The 24,733-nt window shown below is 37.5% G+C and overlaps 1 protein-coding gene and 1 long non-coding RNA gene across 2 annotated transcripts in view; one reads left to right on the top strand and one right to left on the bottom strand.

Moving 5' to 3' along the window:
* The window catches only part of LOC149108013 (MAM and LDL-receptor class A domain-containing protein 2-like), a 53,617-nt gene extending 50,612 nt beyond the window's left edge, over positions 1-3,005 (bottom strand). Inside the window, exons 1-3 of the mRNA XM_089295548.1 lie at positions 2,815-3,005; positions 954-1,147; positions 179-469 (exon numbers count right to left, since the gene is read on the bottom strand). Of these exons, the coding sequence (XP_089151674.1) occupies positions 179-469; positions 954-990 (328 nt within the window). The 5' untranslated portion in view covers positions 991-1,147; positions 2,815-3,005. The remainder of the gene's footprint in view (positions 1-178; positions 470-953; positions 1,148-2,814) is intronic.
* Positions 3,006-9,570: 6,565 nt separating this feature from the next.
* LOC149108012 (uncharacterized) lies at positions 9,571-14,255 on the top strand. Its single transcript, XR_016209023.1, has 2 exons — positions 9,571-12,585; positions 14,165-14,255. It is a non-coding gene; the product is annotated as an uncharacterized LOC149108012 (long non-coding RNA).
* Positions 14,256-24,733: the final 10,478 nt, after the last annotated feature.

The raw sequence follows: 24,733 nt of genomic DNA, 5'->3' as shown, positions 1-24,733 counted from the left end.
GAGTCTTTTCGCCACGGGCTAACTTGGGTTAATTGTGGGCATGTCTATTTTTTGGATTTTGTCACATATATGTTCTCATGAATACAGAATATTCAGTTTGATAAAGTAACAAGCTTTCCGGACAACTTACATAATCTGATGAAAGCAATAACCACTCAGTTAGTCTCTTGTCTCCTACCTTCCTTAGTAGTAGTAACACTTTCCAAGCTCTTGTATGGTTGTCCAACGCTATCAATGCCAAATACACCCACGCGATACTTAGAAGAGGGCTTCAGTCCTTTAATAACCGTACTTGTAATGTTTCCAGGAACAGTTTCTAAGGTCAGTACAGTGCCTTGGACACTTTTAACTTCAATTATGTAAAAGTTCGCATATTGGTTGACGACTGTATAGAGCTTTGTCCATTGAAGGTTAAAGTTGCTGGATGAGATATCGAAAATTGTCACATTCCATCCCAGAACCGGTATGGCTAGGAAAATATTTGACCCAAATAAAAACAAATTACACGAAATATGATTTAGAAATATCTACTTGGCTTTTTTAATTATAGTAGTTGTCAAGTCAGTTGTCTCATTACAAACAGAGAGAATAGTAGGAATAGCCTCTGTGTTACTCAGCTAGTCACAGAAGTACAGCGGTATAAGCCACTGCCGAAGCTGAAGGCTAAGCCCACGTAGTGACATTTGTAGTTGCAGTGATGGTACGTAGCAGTAGCAGTAGCACTGACAGCAACTTTAGCATTAGCAGTAGCAGTAGCAGAATCAAGAGCAGACTTAACAATACCGGGAGTCACTGTAGGAAAGAAAACAGAAGTGGCACTAACAAATGACCTGCAAAAGAGGCCTTAAATGCTGCTGTAGGATAAGCAAGGCAGTACTATCACCACAGGAATATCACTACAACCAACAGTAACAGTAACAGTAACAGTACAGCAGCAGTTACAGCTAGCATACCTGACGCGAGACCCTCTTTCAAAATGGCGTACTTCATTTTGATACTATTGCCATAGCTCTGTGTGTATACTTGAATGGAGATGTTATTTGAAAGACCAAATTGAACATCTGCTAGAATTTCTGGAGCAAATGACACACAACCAAGGTAATAGAGAACTTCCGTACCATTTCCGTCGATGATCTTGACAAATTCGCTGAATTATTCGGAGAAAAAAAGGGGAAAAATATATCTTAGATGTAGGTGAAAACTTAGTATATATATTTTTGAATTCTAAAACATTCATTGAACAGTATTGCTGTTTTTTTGTTTGTTTGTTTGTTTTAACAATATCGCTGTATATTTTCTACAGTCGGTCAGTATTTTGCCGAGCCTACAGTGTGAATCAAAGTACAAATCTCAAGTAATATACCATATTACGACATCACACACTAAAATGTCTAATGAGAGATTTTCAATTGTAGAACGTTTTGCTTTACGTTAATCTCACTTTCGAGAACAAATAGGACTTAAACTAACCTGTTTAGCTGGTTTTCTGTAGTAAAAATGATGTGGCACATTTGTATTTACTCTGCGCCTTATGTGTACTTGATTAATAAATTAATGACAGTTACGGATCGGTATATAGCGCTCACAATGGTCGATGTTCTGAAACTGACCAACTTACCCTAAAATGCGTTTTTGTTGGTTTTCGCTGATCCTTACAGGTATTTGAAAACTCTCTCCAAATTGCACGCACCGTTAAGCGAGTGTAATTTCAAAGAACACCTTGCCTTACCTTAACTCACCTTACCTTACCTTACATTAAATGCTTGAGCTTTCATACGATTACTTATTCATTATATGACTGAGAGAAAATACCAACGCGCGCATTAATTTGCACTGTTGTGCAAATTAAAAATTAACGATAAATTTGCCTGCCTTCAGCCGATCAAAATGGAGTAATTTTGTCAGTCATAGATATAATATAACTTAACTAATCATAAAAATTACAACTTCCTCGATAGCGATTGGTTTAAAAAACTCCTTTTTCCACTAATTTACTTGTCAAGTTGTTATCAGACAGGTTTGTAGAAGCACTCTTTCGGACAACTCTCGGCACACATACATGTATGAACAGTAAACGGGGATTCGGGGATCCAAGGATCCAAGGAAGGATTGATAAATGCCACGGCCATTTGTGTTTACAACAGGTGTCTTAGTTCCCAATCTTCCCGTGGGTATCACATCATTGATTCCTTGAATCAATCACTTCAATCTTGAAGCCAGGTAAGATATTTACGTGAATTTTTCGGAGCACTTTACGAGGGCGAGTATGTTAGTTACTCGCTGGAATATTTTCAAAATTTCCTAAACTTTAAGCGGTAGTGAGTTTTGAAAACCTAGTGGGCAGACAAATCTTATTATTGTTTTAAATTAAGGGACATTTATACTTTCTATTCATGTAGTTCAGCAGTTTCAAAGAGGTGCCACATTTTTAAAACGTGCCTTCAAAGTGAGGTGTTTTCGCGTTTGGTTCAAAACTCGATTTAACGGGTAGAAAATCTAAACAAACTGCTATGATATATTTATAGTTGAAAAAAGAATTGGGACTTTGGAACTTTTGAGCGAATATTATTATTTTTTTTAGAGCGCCGGCAATATGTGCTATTTTTCCAGTTTCGGCAGGCATGCAACTTGTGTCGAGCGGACCGAACCTCAATTAATCCTAGAAAAATTCAGTTAGAATTTTTAATCAAATAAACCTCGTTTTAGTGATTGACTAGGTAAGGGCTTCGAAATCTCAGCTTATGAGAAAAATCGAACATTCCAAGTAAAATCAGTGGTCGGTTTTTACAGAGACAGCCTCTTAATTCACTATACCTGCAATAGTAAAGATTTAATTCTTGAACTGAGATGAAAGCGACGGCTTCACTGATACCAGCACTGTGTATCTTCCAGTTACATCGAACATCATGGTAGCTTGTAGTGGTGAACTCTATTTGGCCAAAGGTCTCATTTAAAGTTGTTGAACAGCCTTGAAGAAACGAAAAAAAAAACGCTATTTAGTTTATGACTGGAATGGACATTGCTAGGATGTAAATAATGGTAATTGAACTGAGTGGAGTGCAATTTGGTCTGAAATCATACGCGTGATTTCAAAATCGAACGAGCGCGCAGCGCGAGTTCGACTTGAAATCACAAGTATGATTTCAGACCAAAATTGCACGACACGAAGTTCAATTGCCACTTTATTAGATCCATTTTGAAATCGCACAATTTTATCGCCTTAAATTTTAGATTTTTGGTGTATTGTTCCGGTAGCCGGTTTGTTAAAAAATGCGGAACCGGAAACGCCTTTACGTCTAATTTAGTATGCAAAACGATGTCATGTGACGAAAACTCATTTGAGCATGACAAAGAACCAAGCAGTTCTGATCTGAAGTCAAAAATAGTCTACTTCAGGTATAAAAGTACAATTCTCGTCGCCTGAATCAATTATGGAAGACCTACCTTCCTTCTGTGGTTGAGGCTGAGACTTTTCATTGTCTTTGGGGAAGGAATTTGAAGGTGCATATCCTGTGTAATTCTGCGATCGATTTCTTTTGAGTTGTGAAACTCCCTCGAGTGCACGATGCCCAGTGGATAGTACGTTTTTTTTTCTTTTAAATACCGTTCAATGGCATGATTTTAAGGGGTCCAGCTCGTTATCATCTCCGTTTCTTTTTGTAACCACGGCGTGGGACTCAATACTCAGGACCTTGTCAAGTCCTTGCAGCGCCATTTGTTTTAAGATATTTCCAAGATGGCGGGACTGGCACCGGCTTCGTAAGACGTTCGTTCATGCACTATTTTGTGCAGCGTGGCGTATTTTGACTATGTTTATTCACAGCAACAGAGTTGAGCTGTTTTGTTGCTTCGTTTGAAACTACCGGAAACCTGGAAACATCTACCTTCTTGAGATGACTTTGAATTTGTTGTTGTGTGGTTTTCGTTTGTTTATGTTTTACTGGACTCAGTATCATACGGATCTTGAGCAGATGTTGAAGAAAAATCGCCAAAATATTCGTCAAAATGGACACTGAAAGTTGGGAACTTCCATTAAAGTAGGTCTTCAGCCTAAAGGAGCTCATAATCGTCATTCAGAAACTGTAATTAATTAAATTCGTCAGTGTTTGGACATTTCGTAATTGTTTGCGTAGATTTTTACGATTTTATTTCCCATTTTTCTACTTAGTTTTAGTTTTGATTGAGAAATTATATGAAACCCTCGAGACAATGCTTCACCACATTTCTAAACACCTTCAGGTTCGTCAAAAATACGCCGCTGCGGATTCGCAAACTCTCAACTCGGTGTTTAGAAATGTGGTAAAACACGCTCTCTCATGTGTAATATGTTGCATGCTTAGGCAATAAAGAATTTTCTCCGTGTTTTTTAGCCTCAACTAAAAACGAGGAGGGTTGGTAGAATTCGACGCAGTAATGCAAACCCGATATGTAGTCGAGGGTTTGCATTACATGAGTCAACGAGCTTGCAAGAAGTCTGACAGTTATTGTAAAATTAAACATTGCGAAAGTATCGTGATTTTAGCTTTTCCCGAACAATAAAGAACTGAACATTTAAAAAAAGAACGGAGTTAAGGGGAAGAAAAGGTTTCCACAGTCCGTGATGTTTGGAGAGAGCCAAGGCGAACAAATAGCGATAATTCGAGATATACCTTGACAGATTCCATCGATAATGGATACGTCATCAATAGCAATGTCGCCTGTGAAGGAGAGTCCACGAATCCCCTCGAAGGTAATCTAAGTGGGAAATAAAAAGACCTCGTAAGATGCATCGGGTTTGAGTCTAAAGCCAACATGCACTGATGTATCTGTGTTTTAGGCATATCACATTAAGTTACAATGGCCAAATCAGGGGTGTTTATTTAAGGAATAGCAAACATGGACCGTGTTTCTATTGAGTTTTAGTATAATTCTATTAGTATACTAATGCAAATGCTGTAATCTGATTGGCTGAGCCATTACACACTATCAGCCATTAGTGTTCAGTGGTTGGAGGTCGTATATGAAATGGCGACGTTCTGTCGTTTTTGACAAGTTTTGAAAGAACATTTTGATACAAATGGATAATTTAATTCCTAGGAAGACTAAAAGAAGGACATTAAAGGTTTCTTGACTTTATAAAAACTTGAAATCATTTCAAGGATTATGCACGCGCGCACAACTTCAATTTCCAATCCAAGCTATCTTTCTAAGGCGCAAAGTTTAATAATACGTCGAGAAGCAGTGATTGGGAATCGTTATTTGAAGTAAATTTCAGTGAGAATTCTACTAAAATTTCGGCCTCATCAACTATCACCTCATAGAAATCTCGAGCTCATAATCTAATTGTTAAAAACGAACATGAGTGGAAGTTTGGGAGAACGAGCAATGCTGTCGGAACACGGGCCGACAGACGCAAGCTTTTCCGAGTTCTCCCAAACTTCCACGATAGAAACACGGAGAACATATTTACTATTTATTTTTAGTATAAATCTACTAGCGATCTATCACGAATGCCGTTCTCTGATTGGCTACGCTGCCCACTATCTGTTCTGTGATAGATACTGAGTCGGCGTAGCAGTGTGCCCTTGTTAACAAAATGACGGCCGCTTCTTGGCGTTTTCGAAGTGTCTGTGAAGACGTTTAGATAAAGTTTTGAACGACTAGTGGATTTGTACTAAAACAATTAGATTATTCGCTCTCGATTTCTATGCGTGATAGTTGACTCGGGCTCGCCCTCGTCAACCATTAAACACTTAGATTGTGAGCTTGAGATTTCTATCGCGTGATAGTTGACGTGGACGCAGCCTGAGTCAACTATTACGCAAACAAATTTCACGTCGGGAAACATTTTACTGCTGAAAATAAAAAAAAACGTGGCATTTCTTTCCTTGTTCTTATTTGCCTGTTGACAGATAGTTATTTGGTCTTAGATGGTCTGTGCTTGATAAATTACCCAGAAGTTTTGTTTTGCATTCTCAATCTTTTTAGCTTATAGCTCAGATCTGGACATGAAACACGTTCTAAAAGCAAATGGGATATTCTAAAACGCCGATTTTTTGGCAATAATCAGCCACTTCAGTGAAATTTTTACCAGGTGCGGTCAAAAGCGAAGTAAGGCTTGCAAGATTTCTAAAGAAGAAGTTAAATTTTGCAACAAAGTCACTTCCTATGGTAAAATTTACCTCAAAGAGCATGATTTCTTTCAAACGAAGATAAACAGAAAAATTGCACTGCACATGCTACGGTACATGGAAATTTCCATGTACCTTCCTACACCACACATGTTAAGCTACATGGAAATTTCCATGTACCTTCCTACACCACACATGTTAAAATACATGGAAATTTCCATGTACCTTCCTACACCACACATGTTAAGCTACATGGAAATTTCCATGTACTTTCCTACACTACACATGTTAAGGTACATGAAAATTTTCATGTACCTTCTTACACCACACATGTTAAGGTACATGGAAATTTGCATGTACCCTCCTACACCACACATGTTAAGGTACATGGAAATTTCCATGTACCTTCCTACACTACACATGTTAAGGTACATGGAAATTTGCATGTACCCTCCTACACCACACATGTTAAGGTACATGGAAATTTCCATGTACCCTCCTACACCACACATGTTAAGCTACATGAAATTTCCATGTACCTTCCTACACCACACATGTTAAGGTACATGGAAATTTCCATGTACTTTCCTACACTACATATGTTAAGGTATATGGAAATTTTCATGTACCATCTTACACCACACATGTTAAGGTACATGGAAATTTCCATGTACCTTCCTACACTACACATGTTAAGGTACATGGAAATTTCCATGTACCCTCCTACAGCACACATGTTAACGTACGTGGAAATTTCCATGTACCTTCCTACACTACACATGTTAAGCTACATGGAAATCTCCATGTACCTTCCTACACTACACATGTTAAGGTACATGGAAATTTCCATGTACCCTCCTACACCACCCATGTTAAGGTACATGGAAATTTCCATGTACCTTCCTACACCACCCATGTTAAGGTACATGGAAATTTCCATGTACGTTCCTACACCAGACACGTTAAGGTACATGGAAATTTCCATGTCCCCTCCTACACCAGACATGTTAACGTACATGGAAATTTCCATGTACTTTCCTACACTACACACGTTAAGGTACATGGAAATTTCCTTGTACCTTTCTACACCACACATGTTAAGGTACATGGAAATTTCCATGTACCTTCTTACACCACACACGTTCAGGTACATGGAAATTTCCATGTACCTTCCTACACCACACAAGTTAAGGTACATGGAAATTTCCATGTACTCTCCTACACCACAATCGTTAAGGTACATGGAAATTTCCATCTACCCTCCTACACCACACATGTTAAGGTACATGGAAATTTCCATGTACCTTCCTACACTACACATGTTAAGGTACATGCAAATTTCCATGTACTCTCCTACACTACACATGTTAAGGTACATGGCAATTTCCTGGTACCCTCCTACACCACACATGTTAAGGTACATGGAAATTTCCATGTACCTTCCTACACCACACATGTTAAGGTACATGGATATTTTAATGTACCTTCCTACAGCACACACGTTAAGGTACATGGAAATTTCCATGTACCTTCCTACACCACACATGTTAAGGTACATGGAAATTTTCATGTACCCTCCTACACCACACATGTTAAGGTACATGGAAATTTCCATGTACCTTTCTACACTACACATGTTAAGGTATATGGAAATTTCCATGTACCTTTCTACACTACACATGTTAAGGTATATGGAAATTTCCATGTACTCTCCTACACCAAACATGTTAACGTACATGGAAATTTCCATGTACCTTCCTACACTACACATGTTAAGGTACATGGAAATTTCCATGTACCTTCCTACACCACACATGTTAAGGTACATGGAAATTTCCATGTACGTTCCTACACCACACATGTTAAGGTACATGGAAATTTCCATGTCCCCTCCTACGCCAGACATGTTAAGGTACATGGAAATTTCCATGTACTTTCCTACACTACACACGTTAAGGTACATGGAAATTTCCTTGTACCTTTCTACACCACACATGTTAAGGTACATGGAAATTTCCATGTACCTTCTTACACCACACACGTTCAGGTACATGGAAATTTCCATGTACCTTCCTACACCACACATGTTAAGGTACATGGAAATTTCCATGTACTCTCCTACACCACAATCGTTAAGGTACATGGAAATTTCCATCTACCCTCCTACACCACACATGTTAAGGTACATGGAAATTTCCATGTACCTTCCTACACTACACATGTTAAGGTACATGCAAATTTCCATGTACCTTCCTACACTACACATGTTAAGGTACATGGCAATTTCCTGGTACTCTCCTACACCACACATGTTAAGGTACATGGAAATTTCCATGTACCTTCCTACACCACACATGTTAAGGTACATGGATATTTTAATGTACCTTCCTACAGCACACACGTTAAGGTACATGGAAATTTCCATGTACCTTCCTACACCACACATGTTAAGGTACATGGAAATTTTCATGTACCCTCCTACACCACACATGTTAAGGTACATGGAAATTTCCATGTACCTTTCTACACTACACATGTTAAGGTATATGGAAATTTCCATGTACCTTTCTACACTACACATGTTAAGGTATATGGAAATTTCCATGTACTCTCCTACACCACACATGTTAAGGTACATGGAAATTTCCATGTACCTTTCTACACTACACATGTTAAGGTATATGGAAATTTCCATGTACCTTTCTACACTACACATGTTAAGGTATATGGAAATTTCCATGTACTCTCCTACACCACACATGTTAACGTACATGGAAATTTCCATGTACCTTTCTACACTACACATGTTAAGGTATATGGAAATTTCCATGTACTCTCCTACACCACAATCGTTAAGGTACATGGAAATTTCCATCTACCCTCCTACACCACACATGTTAAGGTACATGGAAATTTCCATGTACTTTCCTACACTACACATGTTAAGGTACATGGAAATTTCCATGTACCTTCCTACACCACACACGTTAAGGTACATGGAAATTTTCATATACCTTCCTACACCACACATGTTAAGGTACATGGAAATTTCCATGTACTTTCCTACACCACACATGTTAAGGTACATGGAAATTTCCATGTACTTTCCTACACTACACATTTTAAGGTACATGGAAATTTCCATGTACCTTCCTACACCACACATGTTAAGGTACATGGAAATTTTCTTGTACCTTCACGGACTCCCTGTTGTGAACGTGTCAGATAGCCCTTAAACGAAATTTAGTGAGTGAGACGAGGCAGATGTTTCGAAAATATATGATATCAAACAAAATTTATTTTAAGATACACAACACCCTGTCACGGTGTTGGCATGACAGCTCTTTTTGGAAGATTCATGGACCTAGAAATTAAAGAAAGATTACATGTTAATATATTGTAAAACAATGTTCTGAAATCTTTTAACGTTTCGTAGAGTTCGATTTAGTCTCTGTTTGTTTCGTGTCCACTGTGTTTATCTTGGACTGCATGTATGGATTTCAGCATTCAACGACTCAATATTTGTAAACTGCTTACTCAGAATACGCCATCTCCCTTATATATTTACATGTAATCGGTCTCAAAACGTTTTCCTTCACTTAAAGTGCACCTAACCCCAATCTTTTTTTCGCTAAAACGAATCTAGGCTTTATTTGAAGCATTTGGGCGAAGAAATTTTTGAATTTGGTTGAATCCTTGATTTTCTATACCCTTTCAAAGTCGCGCTTGAAGTGTTTCACGACCGCGTTTTAGGGAGTCTGGGGCGGGGGTTCATGATGACGTCTACCCAGGAACCAAACACAATGGCGCCTCAGTCAGCTCTCTGTATTTGCTGGAGAAAATGGAAAACAAAACTAATCGTTCCGATGTATTTTGGGACTAAAACGTCCAAGCTTTGTCTCAGAATCATTTTGTTTCGTCACTGGAGTCAGAGTTAAGTTTCGATTTGGAAGACACCAAAATAAACTTCGATCGAGCACGTTCGACAACTGTGAACTCACTGCTTAGAGCTTTGAGAGCAATTTACAATATTTCAAGCGACGAAGGGGAAGACTTCTTTGCCGACGAGCTGCTTGTATATTAGGAATGGAAAGCTAGATACAAAGTGGAGGAGCAGGCAAACGAAAAGCAGGAAAGAAAACTCAAGGACTGCTTTGGATGGTAATTTCGTCAACTAAACATAAGATTCCCACTCGTGTTTATAGTCCATTTACATTTGTCCTTAGCGAGAATGTATTTTGTCAAGGTATGATTGTTCTGTTAAATCCAGTTTGTGTTTTACTTTCTGTTGAATGCTTCATGTTTATAAGAGCGACGTACGTGTTGCAGTTTTCGAGACTTGATGACCTCCAAAACATTGGCTTCGATCGATTGAAAGTCGTACTGTTTGGACCTGTATTTTTGAAGCTGCGAGAACAAGGTGGAAGGAAACATTTCATACAATTACCGATTTCACATTGTCACACGTTTTAAGTCGTGACTCTAAATAACCAATGTAAATTGTTCTCAAAGTTTGCAGTGAAATTCCTCGGATAAGCGAAAAGGATGTGTTCCCTAAGCGGTCCGCAGATAATGTTCCGCGGTCATATTTTCGACGCTATTGCACAGAATCTCTGTCGCACTGCTGATTTCCAAACCTTCGAAAGACTCTGTGAGTCTAACAATTTTGTTATGATGTAATTCTAAAGGATTAATTTTCTACTTTTATCTAAATCGAAAGAGAAATAAGTGCTGGTTAGCGGCGTACAGTTGCGACCTATTTACATATCAGTTAATACGCTTCTTGATCATGATCGGATCACACAACTTTGCCGGTTATGTTATAAATACTGCGGGATTGTAAGATATAGGTTGGCGGTAGTATTTCTAAAAATTTCTGGTTAGCTTTAAGCACAGAATGTATGAAAATAGCGTTCGAAAGTCTGCGGAACAAATTCCAGTGAGAATTCTTTAATGGTTCTCACAGATTCAGTTCGCTTGTTTCGGTTCGACAAAATCAACCGTCGTTTACGTCTTTATTGTACCATTAGCCGATCATCGTCAGTAAATTGTACAGTATATCTTTCTTTAAATCTGGAATATTACTGCAACAGTCGATAGCACCTCTGGAAGGCGTTTCTGCGCACTTTTCGAATGTGTATTGCACAATCCTGAAGGAAATGAGAGGACGTGAGATATCGAACCTTCCTGGGTAGACGTCACAAGAGCCGCTGGACCCATTATCCTCAAACTCGGTCGTGAAACAAAATGGCCGTGTTTTGGAGCTATTTTCGAGATTTCGTCGGGGCACAGAAAATCGAGGATTTCACGGATTCCAAAAATTTTTTCGCAGAACTATTTCAAATAACAAGTACATTCGTTTTAGCGAAAAAAAATTTGGGGGTTAGGTGCACTTTAAAGATATTTTTTTACCTTTATGAAGAGAATGATTAGGTTTTCAATGCAACATGTACGTTTTCGAAAATTACAGAAATGGCGCACTTTTAGATGATAAATGACCCGAGTACTGACCCACAAAGATACTTGACACGTTCATGGGCTCATTCCGCGACTATTTTAATTCTAGTCATTTAACACTTAACAAGGCAAAATGAATATTTCTTTTCGCCTGTAAATTGATGAAATGAACTGTAGCATGTTCACGGACTGTTTTCTCGCCGAGTTTCGATATACAACCTCACTTGTTGGCAGTTCCACAGCAATTAATGGTGTACCGCTTCTGCCGTATCCCCTGACCTGCTTCCTTACAGCTTATAAGGCTACCAGCTCACGTCTACTTTCACCGCAAGAATACGTTTGTTTCGTCATTTTAATAAGCCAGTTCAATATTTAGTCGGGACAGCACTACGATTCTCAAAAATATAGCTCATAAGATGAAATTCGACCGTTAAACAGCACAGCGGAAATGAAAGCAGCTTGTCCGACAGTTTGGTTTCCGAAACCGCAATGATAGGTTAATTTCTGCGGTTATAAAAGCATCCAGCTGACCCGGATCCCGCTGATTCTAATTTATAACTCTGCGAATCCGAACAAAACCAACACTTTTTTCAAAATAACACTCTCTCTAAAGTGTAGTGTTTTGCTTTTCTCTGTTTTTGGAGAAATATAAAATAAAAATAAGTTATTTTTTACACATACACAACTTGCGCTCCAATAAACCGGGCACTTATTTGCATCCCATTGAATAAGAACTATTGTTATATGCCTCGTTATTCAAAGCACACCGACACAAGTAAATGAATGAAGCTGCTCCTAATTACTAGGCCTTTACGGAAACCTGAACAATGGCACGTCCAAAATGTCAGTGAAATAATGTCACTGCGGTTTAACGGAATCACGTATTGCAATCCGCCAAAAGGGCAAAGAACGATTAGAGCGGTAGCTTCGAGGAAGGAGGTCTACTCTATTTTGGTTGTTACGATGGGACCTATGCAGAGGTACTGCCGAGTTTAGGCGACTAAACATCTGTGTGCAAGTAAGTGGAGTGAATCGCGCCCGATCTCCTGAGACCTATTATTGACCGAGTTTATCAGTGAGATAAAGCATGGCGTTTACGCGGCGAACGACAAAGGTGAAACTTTTGCCGTCTGTCTTGGCTGTTTGTGTGTTTTATAGATTTGTATTTGAGGATATGTAGATTTGTATTTATATTAGAAGTCGTTTTGCTATTTTTGTGTGATATATTTAAAGAAAAGACCACAAAATCTGCAAAATCAAAGAGGCAATTTTTTTTGCCGTTTGCCGTAAACGTCGAATTGTAGTTACCTGGGGCCGCGGTGTGGTATCCTAAAAGAGTTTCAACGGTCAATTTTTTCGGAAAGCATAATATATTAATTAATCTTTCTACTACCGTGTTGGCCATTTTAACAGTACGACTCGATATAATTTAATTAATCACTGCGCTGTAGATCAATTTAAAAAAAGCTGTGGCTAAATGACTGGCAGCCGGTCACGGTTTTCAAATTACTAAATGACCGGCAGTCTCATGTTTTTCTCAAGTTTAAGGAATCGAAAGGACCCATCCAATTCAAACTATTATATGTCGATTAAGAACTGCCAAGCGATCCAGCGATCTATATTACAGCTCTTCTGGACCGCGTGGCAGTTCTTAATCGACGTATGATAGTTTGAATTGGATGGGTTCCTTCGATTCCTTAAATTTGAGAAAAATATCGGACTGCCGGTCATTTAGTGATTTGAATACCGTGACCGGCAGTCGACCCCAAAAAATCCTAAGTGTGACAAACCACGGTCTCGCTCTCTGAGCCGAGCGTTAACCAAGCGTTATACTTGCGATCTATACGCTCCTCTGGATCGCTTGGCAGTTCTTAATCGACGTATGATAGTTTGAATTGGATGGGTTCCTTCGATTCCTTAAATTTGAGAAAAATATGAGACTGCCGGTCATTTAGTGATTTGAAAACCTTGACCGCCAGTCGACCCAAAAAAATCCAAAATGTCGCAAACCATGGTCTCGCTCTCTGAGCCGAGCTTTAACCAAACCTTAGACTTGCGATCTATACAGCTCTTCTGGATCGCTTGGCTGTTCTTAATAGACATATGATAGTTTGAATTGGATGGGTTCCTTTTATTCCTTAAATTTGAGAACAATATGAGACTGCCGGTCATTAAGTGATTTGAAAACCTTGACCGGCTGCCGGTCATTTAGCCACAGCGTAAAAAAAAACTATAACATTTTAGTACTGCTCCTAGTCTCCTTCACAGCTCCAAACGGCTCCGAAGGTGACTATACCGCTTCTTGAGCTCTGGTCAAAAGGTCGTTCAAAGGAAGTGGCACCCGGGAAGTGGTATCTTCCAGTTCGACTTTTTTTTTTGTTAGCGAATTTGAACTTTTTCCAGCAGAACTAGTCTTTTTAACCTTTCGTAGGAGATGGCTTTACCTCAGTTTGAAATGGCAACTGAAATATTTCGATGGTGAATAGATCATTAGATTAATTGTTACTTGAACCAAAATAATGCCCAAGAGCTAGAGAACTAGATTAAGTGTATGTATAACCAGGTGCGTTGATGTATTTTGTTTCTTTAATTTCCAGGTCCATGTCTCGTTCAAAGAGAGAAGAGTACTATTGTTCTATATTGATGTATCTTTCTGTTGGTAATTAAAACTATTTAATTTTTCAGTAATTTTCAAGCTGTGGTTAGATTTTATATTTTCCAAGATTTACTTGAGCAATTGATTATCAGATGGGGAAATGCTTGTTTATGTGTACCACAAGGTACACGGAAATTTCCACATACGGTTTGCCATGTGTAGTCATAAGGTACATGGAAATGTCCATGTACTTTGCCATTTGTTTCGTTGCAAGGTACATGGAAGAAAGTGAAGTATGATCATCGCAGTAAATTTTCCAATTTATACAACTGGAAAGAAGAAGCCTGAAAAAAATCAGGGCTTCAACGGGATTCGAACCCGTGACCTCCGCGATACCGGTGCGATGCTCTACCAACTGAGCTATGAAGCCACACATTGGGAGCGAGGTCAATTAATTGAGTTCATATCTTCCCGTGAGTGAAATGATGTGAAGTATATATGACATAATTCATATTTGAACTGCGGTAGTAGATGAAAGTGAAGTATGATCATCATCGTGGAAATTTCCACGTACCTTGCTATATGTTTCGTGCAAGGTACATGGAAATTTCCATGTACCATGCACTCGTTGTACCTTGCAACGAAACACAACGCAAGGTACATGGAAATTTCCATGTACCTCGCAACGAAACACATGGCAAGGTACATGGAAATTTCCATGTACCTCGCAAGCAAACATATGCCAAGGTACATGGAAATTTCCGTGTACCTTGCCAGATGTTTCGTAGAAGAAGAAAATTGACAGAGATTACCTCAATTACCGATAAATTTGCCAATCGTTTTTAAAATTGGCAAAATTAACAAAATTCGCGTTCTTTTATGCCAAGAGAAAGCTGCCTCTCACAACCTTTTTACCAAAAATAAACATTTAGGCCTACTTTTTACCATATTTGTTGCCTTCCTTGCAGAAAACTCCTCTTTTAAGCTGATTCTTGGCAAAAATCTTAACTTTTCGTGACATTTTTACCATAGCTGTCTTCAAAGCTCCGGTCCTGGTAAAGTTTTCAGTTATTTACCCATTTCTTACCAGCTAACATTTTCAATTCTCGTGGCAAAATTTAAGCACTTAATGCAAAATTGTGCCAAAATGTTTACCACTCTGGCAAAAAAATAGCCAAAAAGGGAATTTAATGCCAGAGTCGATTTCCTTTATTTGTTCCAGAATTGCGTTTTAGAATATCCCATTTGTTTTTACAACGTGTTATGACGAAACATAACTAAGATCTATAGCTTAAATTACTCAATCTTGGTCTCTGAGATTAAATACAATCCAATATAAAAAGTCTTTGAGCCTTCGAAAAGCTTCAAGCAAAGAATGTTTCTAGCTTTGTGTTAAATACAATTGTATTTAAGGAGTTAACGTTTAAGTTGTTCCCCGGAAAAATTTATTTTGATGAAAAGAAAACCGAACGAAATGTGTAAGTTTGGTTTTCTTCCTATGGCACAAGATGACCGTGATTAACAAATCATACGCAGTGGTATTCCAGACCGAAAAGATACCCTTAGATGGAATAATTAGAGCTTACTTTGCTTTGTAAAGTAATGGTAATTTTCGCAGACAACCATACATTTCCTTGGTTTCCTGATTCAGTAAACACTTTGGTATAACCATTGTAGACATTGAGCCTGTTTATTGTTTCCCCGTACATGTGGTAGTAAAACCTCAGGCAGGACAACTTCCCAATGTCAGAGCTCGACACTGAAAATTCCAGTTTGGCGTTTTCCCCATATTGTCGAGGAGAAGACGTTTCGATATACATGTAACTTCCTACAAACAAAACAAGTTAAGATTAGTCAATGAAAAATATATTAATAAGTAGTTATTGTCCGGTGGAATATTAACAGTTAAGCGCAGTGCTAAATATATCTACTAGTCTAATAGAATGACCTTGAAATTGTAATACACCTGAATATTAATACATACTGTTCCCTTGGGTCCCGTATCCTCCTTAAATATGAGAGGCTTTTAATTAAGCAAAATAAGTTACTAACCGTATCCGCTGTGATCAGAGGAAGGTCCTGTTTCATACGAAGGTGTCGAACCATACTCCTTAGTCCAGTCAAAGTCGTCGTAATAATTTTGTGACCAGCCAAAGCACAATCCATAGTCAAAATCACAACCTATAAAACGTAGCATAGTCTTATGCATAGCTACTCAAACAAACACGTGGCAAGGAAACGACTACAACTAGACTGATTGGTAGTCCAGCTAGTTATAGCAATGTTACAAACCTGTGGAAAGTAAATCTCGAAATATGAGATATGCGAAATGATATGATATGATGTGATGTGATGTGATGCGATGTGACGTGACGTGATGTGACGTGATGTGACGTGACGTGATGCGATGTGATGTGATATGACATGAAATATTTCCTTGAGCACTGGATACTTTTTGTTTTTGATGTTTTGCGCTCAACGTTCCTGCTTTGTTGCCGTTGTTGTTTTGCCTAAAATCGCCATTAAACATCGCTAAACACGTAGGGGCCAAACCACCCCCCAAATGTTTCGTCAGTTCTTGGGTATTTCACATTATTTCACATTACTTAAAAAGTATTGACTCTTTCTACACCAAACTTGGCAGATGAGCAGGAGACCTATTGCCAATTATATTTACGTGAAAAATGTCAGTAAATGTCAAAGTTGTTACGTCACAGTGATGACGTCATGTTTTTTGCCACTTTTGAAGTTTTTAATATGCATATTTTTTTACATTGTGTTCGAAAGAGCACATCAAGGGGTGTTGAAACCTAAAAAAATTTTGTCCATATCACAAAAATTAAATGAAATATGGCAATTTTAATCATGAAAAATAACTCTGCAAAACATGGCGTCCCCCTTGAGAAAACTCCCCAAAATGGAGCCGTAATTTTGTTCCAGCAAATGCAGCTATGATGCATATGTGATGTGCCAGATGACTAATGCAAAAATAAAGAAGAAAATCGGAATAAAAAATTATCCCTCTAGTGTTATTGCGTTAGAATTAGTTTTGTTACGTCATAACCTGTGACGTCACCCATTTTTTTACTGTTAATACCATCTTAACAAAGCCGAAAATCAAATTTCTAAAACCATACGATTTTTGACAACATTAAGCTTTCTATTTTTCTAGATTATTAGCCTTCCTAGAAAAAAATTGAACAAAATAAACCAGAGAGACTGACTTAAGAAGGACAGTATGGTTAAGCAAAATCCGGGGGGGACAGCAAAAAAATGTTTAATTTACCATATCTCGAAAAATAATCATCATAGCAAAAAACAGTTTCCGGCATTTTACTCCTCAAGTCAAGGCCTTTCCAATGACATAATCTTTACATCAGATTTTACAAAAAATCATAGCACGTTTTGGTGACGTCATCAATTATGACGTCATAATCTGACATTTTGTCACAACTTCCGAATTAAAATAAACTGGAGAACAAAGAAAGCTCATCTGCCAAACTTGGTTCAGAAATATATAAACCAAGCAAATATAGCCTTCATGAAACATTATGGGGGTGATTTGGCCCCTACGTGAAAGGAGTATGAAAGATGAACTAGTATGAAATGAGCTTTTAAGGGAGACATGACATATGGCGTAGAAACGTTTGACAAACGTAGCGTCTACTAGTCATTAAACATTTCATCTAAGCTTTGTGTTAAGTCAAGGTCTAATTCAAGGCTTGACATTGGTTGACGAACCTTCGCTAAAATAGATTGAATAATCTCATAATATCACAATTATAATTATTTTGTCTGTGCATAATTATCTAAAACCTACCGAACATCTCGCACTTTTTCTTTATACAAATATTAATTTCAAAAATGATATGGACAATCCAAAACTTATATGGGACAACGATCACATTTTTCTTTATTTCAAACTAATTCAATTCCCTTCCCCTCCCCTCTCCCGTATGCCAACTAGACTCCCTTTTAAACAACATTTGTGCAATTCGGCAAGCTGATAGCGATTGCATTGGTATAGCTCAAATAAGATGCACAAAACAAAAACGGGTATTAATAACAAGATATATACACTTACTATGCTCTGCATTGGTCAGCAGGACAAACCTGAATAAAACTAGAACGATAGAAACACACATAATTAACGAATTTTCCTGTCATTTCATAGATCATCTCAGGATTTTGATAGAAGGCTATGCTATTGAAAAATCTCACGGAAACTATTAGTTGTCGGCCAAGAAATGTTTCAATTAGGTTATTTTATTTTATTTTATTTTATTTCATTTCATTTCGTAAAAAAGCAAAAACTTTTAAAAGTTAATGTTATTAGATGAACGGACGGTTCAGATGAAGGGACCTTTTGTCTTGAGGTAGCCGGAGGGCACAGCCAGCGTTTATGTGACCTAAGAAGCATGGGCTCATTATTTTCTTTTCTTAGATTTATGCAAAACCCTCTGTCATAATCTGAAAGTTATCAAATTTGCTATAATTGCACGACTGTAGCTTAACGCAAAAGGCTCAGTTCCTATCAGAGCCGACTCCTTTGCATGGATTGAATCCAATATGTTTTGAAACATTCTCAAAACGTTAAATTGGAAGTGACATAAACTGCTATATTAATAAAGGCTGTGAATAAACTTTCCAGTTTTGGATGGTCACCAGAAGGCCCAATTATGTAAATATCACAGTTTACACGCCATCAGAACGTGTATTAAGTTATTCTTCTTGCTCTTTATTCTACCGGTTGCGCTTGAATGAGTGACTGCTCTCAGTCTCAAAACCAAATCTATTGTTATGTTTTCTAATTTGACAGATGTGCATTTTCAATGTCCCTCAAATTTTGCGATGCTTACGATTAATTGGTACATTGTAGTAGGACGCTTCAGTGCCATCTCTGAATTATTTGCGTGACCAGTATGATATGGTTTTTAGGTTACATGTAGGGTTAATGGTAATTTCTAGTGATGAAATATTATATTTTTCCTTGTATGTACGTTACCGTTAAGTCGCTATGTGAATGTATGGTTTTCGTCATGGGTTTGAGTTTCTCGAGACATTTTGAAACAAGCTTTCTATTCCGGTTTGAATGTGATATTGAACAGTACGCAATTGCGATTTATAGCAATATTCGTTGGTTTCGATCATTCTTTGTATTAAGATCTAGAATTTGGTTGCGCCAAAAGGTCCTTGTAAAAAACAAGACAAGATGAAATTAAATATTCAACATTGCATCAAGTGTTCGGAGCGGAAGTTGTTGTAGATGAGTCAGTCGTAAAAAGTGCCTATCTAAGCATTTGCTCAATTTCTGTCACCCATTATAAAAGAACATTCACAAAATCGATCTCAACAACGCTATTTGCAAATAATCATTGATGTACTTTGCGTTTTTTGTTTTCAGTTTCAGTTTAAGCCTATCAAAAGAGAGATAATATATATTTTTTTTTTTGCGCAGAGCATAGCGTCCTATTCATCGTAAATTGCCGCGAGCGTTGTAACATGATGATCTATGACTGAGTGCCGACCGACATTCCTGCATCCTTAAACTTTTTCAAAGCGGAAATATTCAGGAAGGATGCCGACACGTAATCACCACGCACCTACCAATATTTTCCGGACTGACTTGCTGCATTGGTATCACTATCAGTTTCATTCATAAACAAATAAGACTAAACTAGTAATAAGATGGATTTGACGCCCCACGGAAGAGATATAATCTCGATATCGCTAAATAATTCATGTTAGAAAGTTAGATTGCCACCATTTACATGTAGCGAAGGAAAATGAACCGAGCAAACTTTTAATTTGCTTTTCAGATTAATTAACGACAGCGGTTTCAGCAAGGATCACGCACATTTCATTCGAGCGTGAAACACATCTATAAACACAGTTAGGTTCATTAAAAATCTATCAGTACGAAACGATCCTTAACTCATCCGTCTCTGTGGCTTCATATTATTAAAGATTTCATATTTCGGGCTTAGTTTCGAACATCGACTCTACTGCAGATGGACTGCACCCAGAATGAAAACCCACTTCAACGGACAGGTCCGCATTAAGTTTTGCCGACAGTTGTCTTCCAAACAATTTGTATTACTTTTCAAGGAAAACTGATCATTGTGTACGAAGTACTACGTTTTTTAGAGCATCCCAAATTTCTCTCCTTATAAATTTGTTTCTATCTCAGGAGATTCGAAAAGGAATAATTTAAATTTATTACTAGCATTGGTATTCTATTCCGTTTTTCAGCAAATGCCTACCCTTACCAAAACAGCTGTATTTTTAAACTGATTTTAAACTGTTTTGAACGTATTTTGACGATTTAAACAGTATTTTGAAGTAACTATAGGGTATTTTTGTGCTATTTTGTACAAAATTCAAAATTTTGCTTCTTGTTTGTAATGTATTTCAAGTATAGTTAAAACCTACTTCATGACATTGGAATGATTTTCACTCTGTTTTTAACGTAGTTTGAGCTCAAAACAGGGTTTAAATAGGGGATTTAAAGTCTATTTTAATACTATGGCCACAAAAATTTCGTTCAAACAGTTTAAAAATTTTAGTTAAACCCTGTTTTGAAAGTTATGTTCGCAATGGCTGTAGGTTTAAAAAGTATTTTACAAATTTTCAGTGTTAAAATAGTCTTTAAATAGGATATTTAAAATGTAGTTGACATGTCAAGAACATAAAATATGTTTTAAATAGGAAGTTTAAAACCTATTTGAGATAGCAATTCATATTATAAGCTTTAAAATACAACCAAAACAGTCTGTTTTAAACATATTTTAAGTTTTAATTAGGCGAGTATACTATTTAAATAGTACTTTTAAATAATGACAATAATGTCTATCTTAAAAACAGATTTTAAATACACTATTTTTGCACTATTTATAAATCTAGCCCAATGGAAATTTATGATTCAATCAACATAATTTGCATCCCCTTTTTGAAAACTGCTTTAGTGTGTAAGCTTTTAAGACTCTCTCAATATCAAAATTAATCAAAAATTTAGCCAAGCCAAAAACATGAATCTGTGGACAAACAAACCTTTTCACAAAATAGCACTCTCTTGCCCCCCTGCATGTACATGTATTCCTGTCTTTCTTTTTTTTCGAAGTATCAAGCACTGTTTATAACCAAAATGGCAGGCAAAGACTAAACAACTCCAGGACTTCCCAGAGGAGTTTTTCGATAGGCGTTAAAGTAAATTCCAGTCTTCTCTAAAAGGACATGGTCACAGATGCCATGTTTGTTCACAAGTGAGGTTCAGGTTGAGAGCGTGCGCTAGGCCGCATGTACATGCACAATATATAAGTTCTATCAAAAGTGTCATTACTTTAAAAATTTACCAGAAGCAATCAAATCTCTGAAAGCAGCAACTAATAACTCAAGGAAAATTGATCCAAGTAATTGGTTGACATTACTTATTAATGATTGGGGCTACTCCTAATGGCAAAACATGCCATCACTCACAAAGTAGACCAGAATTAAGATCTCACAATCAAATCACAAAAAAATCACATCTACTCAATATTTTTATACTATTTTTACAGTATTTTCATACTGTTTTTATACTATTTTGTGCTATTTTTATGCTGTTTTATACTATATTACTGTATGCCATTTCTAGATTATTTTAAAGCTATTTTCATATATTTATATTGTATTTGACATATTTTTTTTCATATATGATCCACTTTAATTTTTAAACTGTTTAAAGTACTATTGAAATATGTTTTGAGACAGTGGATTTCAATAGTGTTTTAAACAGGTTTTAACGCCTTTAAAATCAGTCGAAAAATATGTTAAAAATATAATTTTGCACCTATTTTAAACCTATTTTGTACAAAATACTTTTAAAATTGTCATTTAAACTAGTTTTAAAATAGTCTTGCAGATTAAAAGCTGTTTTTAAAACGATTTGTGTCCTGTTTTTATTCCGAATGCTGTGTTCCTCGAGAGATTTTTAAAGTAGTTACAGACTATTTTAATTATATTTTCAAACTTAGCAAAGGATTTCGAGTTTTGGAATTTTAACTATATTTTTAAAAGCTTTTCAAAATACATTTCAAATTTTGTTTCAATAGTGTTTTAAACAGGTTTAAACACCATTAAAAGCAGTCGAAAACTACGTTAAAAATACACTTTTCGCCCTGTTTTTAATCTATTTCATAAAATAGGTTTAAAACAGTTTTTAAAAATAGTATTTAAATACATTTAAAATAGTGTTTGGTTTGGTAAGGGTAGTGTACTTTGATCAACGTTGTTATTATGAATGTTCAGATCAACCTCCAAGTACTATCGAAGTATCACTTATCATGATCAGCTATGAGATATACCGATTCCTTGCAAGGATAATGTAAAAGACTTAAGTGTCGTGTCATAACTATTTGCTCAGAAGCTAGCTGGTAAGCTTATCAAACTGCTAACAGAAGATCTGCTACTGAATTACAGGGTTTTGAATTAAATATTGAATTGTGTATAGAAAAACTTACCATTTGTTGCAAGCCACGCGCTGAAGATATAAAGCTGCTTTCGCCGATCCATTATTGCAAAAGCTTAAGTGCGTATATGCATGCACTGCTCGGTAGAAAATATGCAGCTTGATCGCCTGAAGCAATAGTAATATATAGATTTAGCCAGGCCTAAAAGCGGAGCTCGTCAGAATTTTAATTGGATGTTGTTAATAGTTAAAATCATTATACATTGTAGTCACCATCTGTCTTCTCATTGGCTAAAAAAAAAACTACAGTTAATTCTGGGAAACAGCGCAACCTACAGATTATTCACTAATCTGCTAGCAGATCAGTGAATAATCTGTAGGTTGCGCGCGCCATGCATGATTTTCAAGAGTAACGTCAAGTTCACGGACAGCGAAGTAAGAACATGGCTCGTCGAAAATAAACTGTGTTCGGTGCGATAATGCGTTTGTCGTTATTTTCTTTAAATCAATGTGTAAGAAAACAATTATTAGATTCGGTTTTTGTGATATCCGAAATAATCAAGGGCTCGGTTAGTGTTATCAGCTTCACTTACCTCCACCTTGATTATTCCGGATATCACAAAAACCTCAGCCAATAAATTGTTTATAATCCAACTTGCATGGCATCCGCGTTGGATTACATTGTAATGCAAATAAAAAAAGCTAAGCATTAAACTTAAAGGGCTATTGGGCTGAATTGTATGCACCAAATAAATCAACGTGTGAGAAGAACAGAGAAAGGGTTTTTCTGTATTGAACACATTCCTCGTGTGTACGGCCCCACGCATGCTATACCGAAAACCGTGGGAAAGAACGCAAAACAAGTAAGCGTGCGAGCGTGACTGTGAGCGTGACGTGCGAGCGACGAATGGCAATGCCGCGAGCCGCTAGCAGCCGTCTTCCGATGTCCGCGCTACTAGCGGCTCGCGGCATCGTTGCTCGCACGTCACGCTCACAGTCATGAGTCACGCTCGCGCGCTTACTTGTTTTGCGTTCTTCCCCATGGATTTTCGAGGAAGAGAGAGACTGCTCGCAGTCTAGGTGATGTGATAATGAAAACGAAAATTGAGCCTTAATTCATAGGCAGATTTCAGGGGAACTTAAGAGGCCACCCCTTCCCCCTCCCCCACGACTTTTTTCTATCTACAATCCCGGACAAAAAAGTTGGGACAGCAAGCGAGTTCTCCCCTCCCCCCACTTACAATGTTGATAATCAGGTGATTTTTTCCCTTTTTGTTGGAAAAAACGCGATATTTTCCAACATTGATTAGGGGGGATGGGGGATACGTGATCTAGCTCAAGTGTCCCAACTACTTTTGGCCGGGATTGTCTGAAAGAGATATGCGAGGAATTTTCGAGAGAATATGTGACGCCAGTGATAGAGATAAGGGTGATCGTCACGGTATTTTAAAATTAGATTTCGGGTTAATTACGCACTGTTTCTTTCTGGAAATTGAAGACAACTCTTCTACGTAAATCTAGAATAAGTCTTAGTGATAAAGTAGAGGATTATAAATACGTCGTAACCGGTAGCTATAGTAAATCAACATTTGCTTCAAACAAAATGGTCTTTAAGGGAAGAATCGATTGTGATGCTAGAGCTCGTGTCTATTGTTTAAGTCGTGTTCGAGGACTTTCAGTGCGTAAAGTGGCAGATCTTTGTGGCGTTTCACGTAGTAGTGTTTTCAGAATCGCTCAAGAAGGTGGTGTAAACAAGCGTTCTCTAAGGCCGGCATCAAGAAAAGGGCGTCCAAGAAAGCTTACAGAGAGACAGAAGCGTTTAATTACCAGGAGCATTGTAACGCTAAGAGCCGAGGAAGGGAACTTTTCTGCTGCGCGCATCATGGAACAAGCAGGAATCGACAAGTCTGAAGTCTCGGTAAAGACAGTCACCAGATTCTTAAATGATAAAGGTTATTACTATCTACAAGCACGAAAGAAAGGGCTCCTAAAGAGAGAGGATCTGAAAACAAGGTTGTCTTTTGCTAAATGGTGCAAGAAAGATTTACCTGAGAATTTTTGGACTGAGCATTTATCGTTCTTTTTGGACGGAACTGGATTTGCCCACAAATCAAATCCCTGTGA

Source organism: Orbicella faveolata, unplaced genomic scaffold, assembly GCF_042242905.1.
Source record: "Orbicella faveolata isolate gen_17 unplaced genomic scaffold, um_ofav_v1 contig_26, whole genome shotgun sequence".
NCBI classification, from domain to species: domain Eukaryota; kingdom Metazoa; phylum Cnidaria; class Anthozoa; order Scleractinia; family Merulinidae; genus Orbicella; species Orbicella faveolata.
Note: the sequence above shows the minus strand (reverse complement) of the source record. Positions and strands in the feature narration are given on the sequence as shown.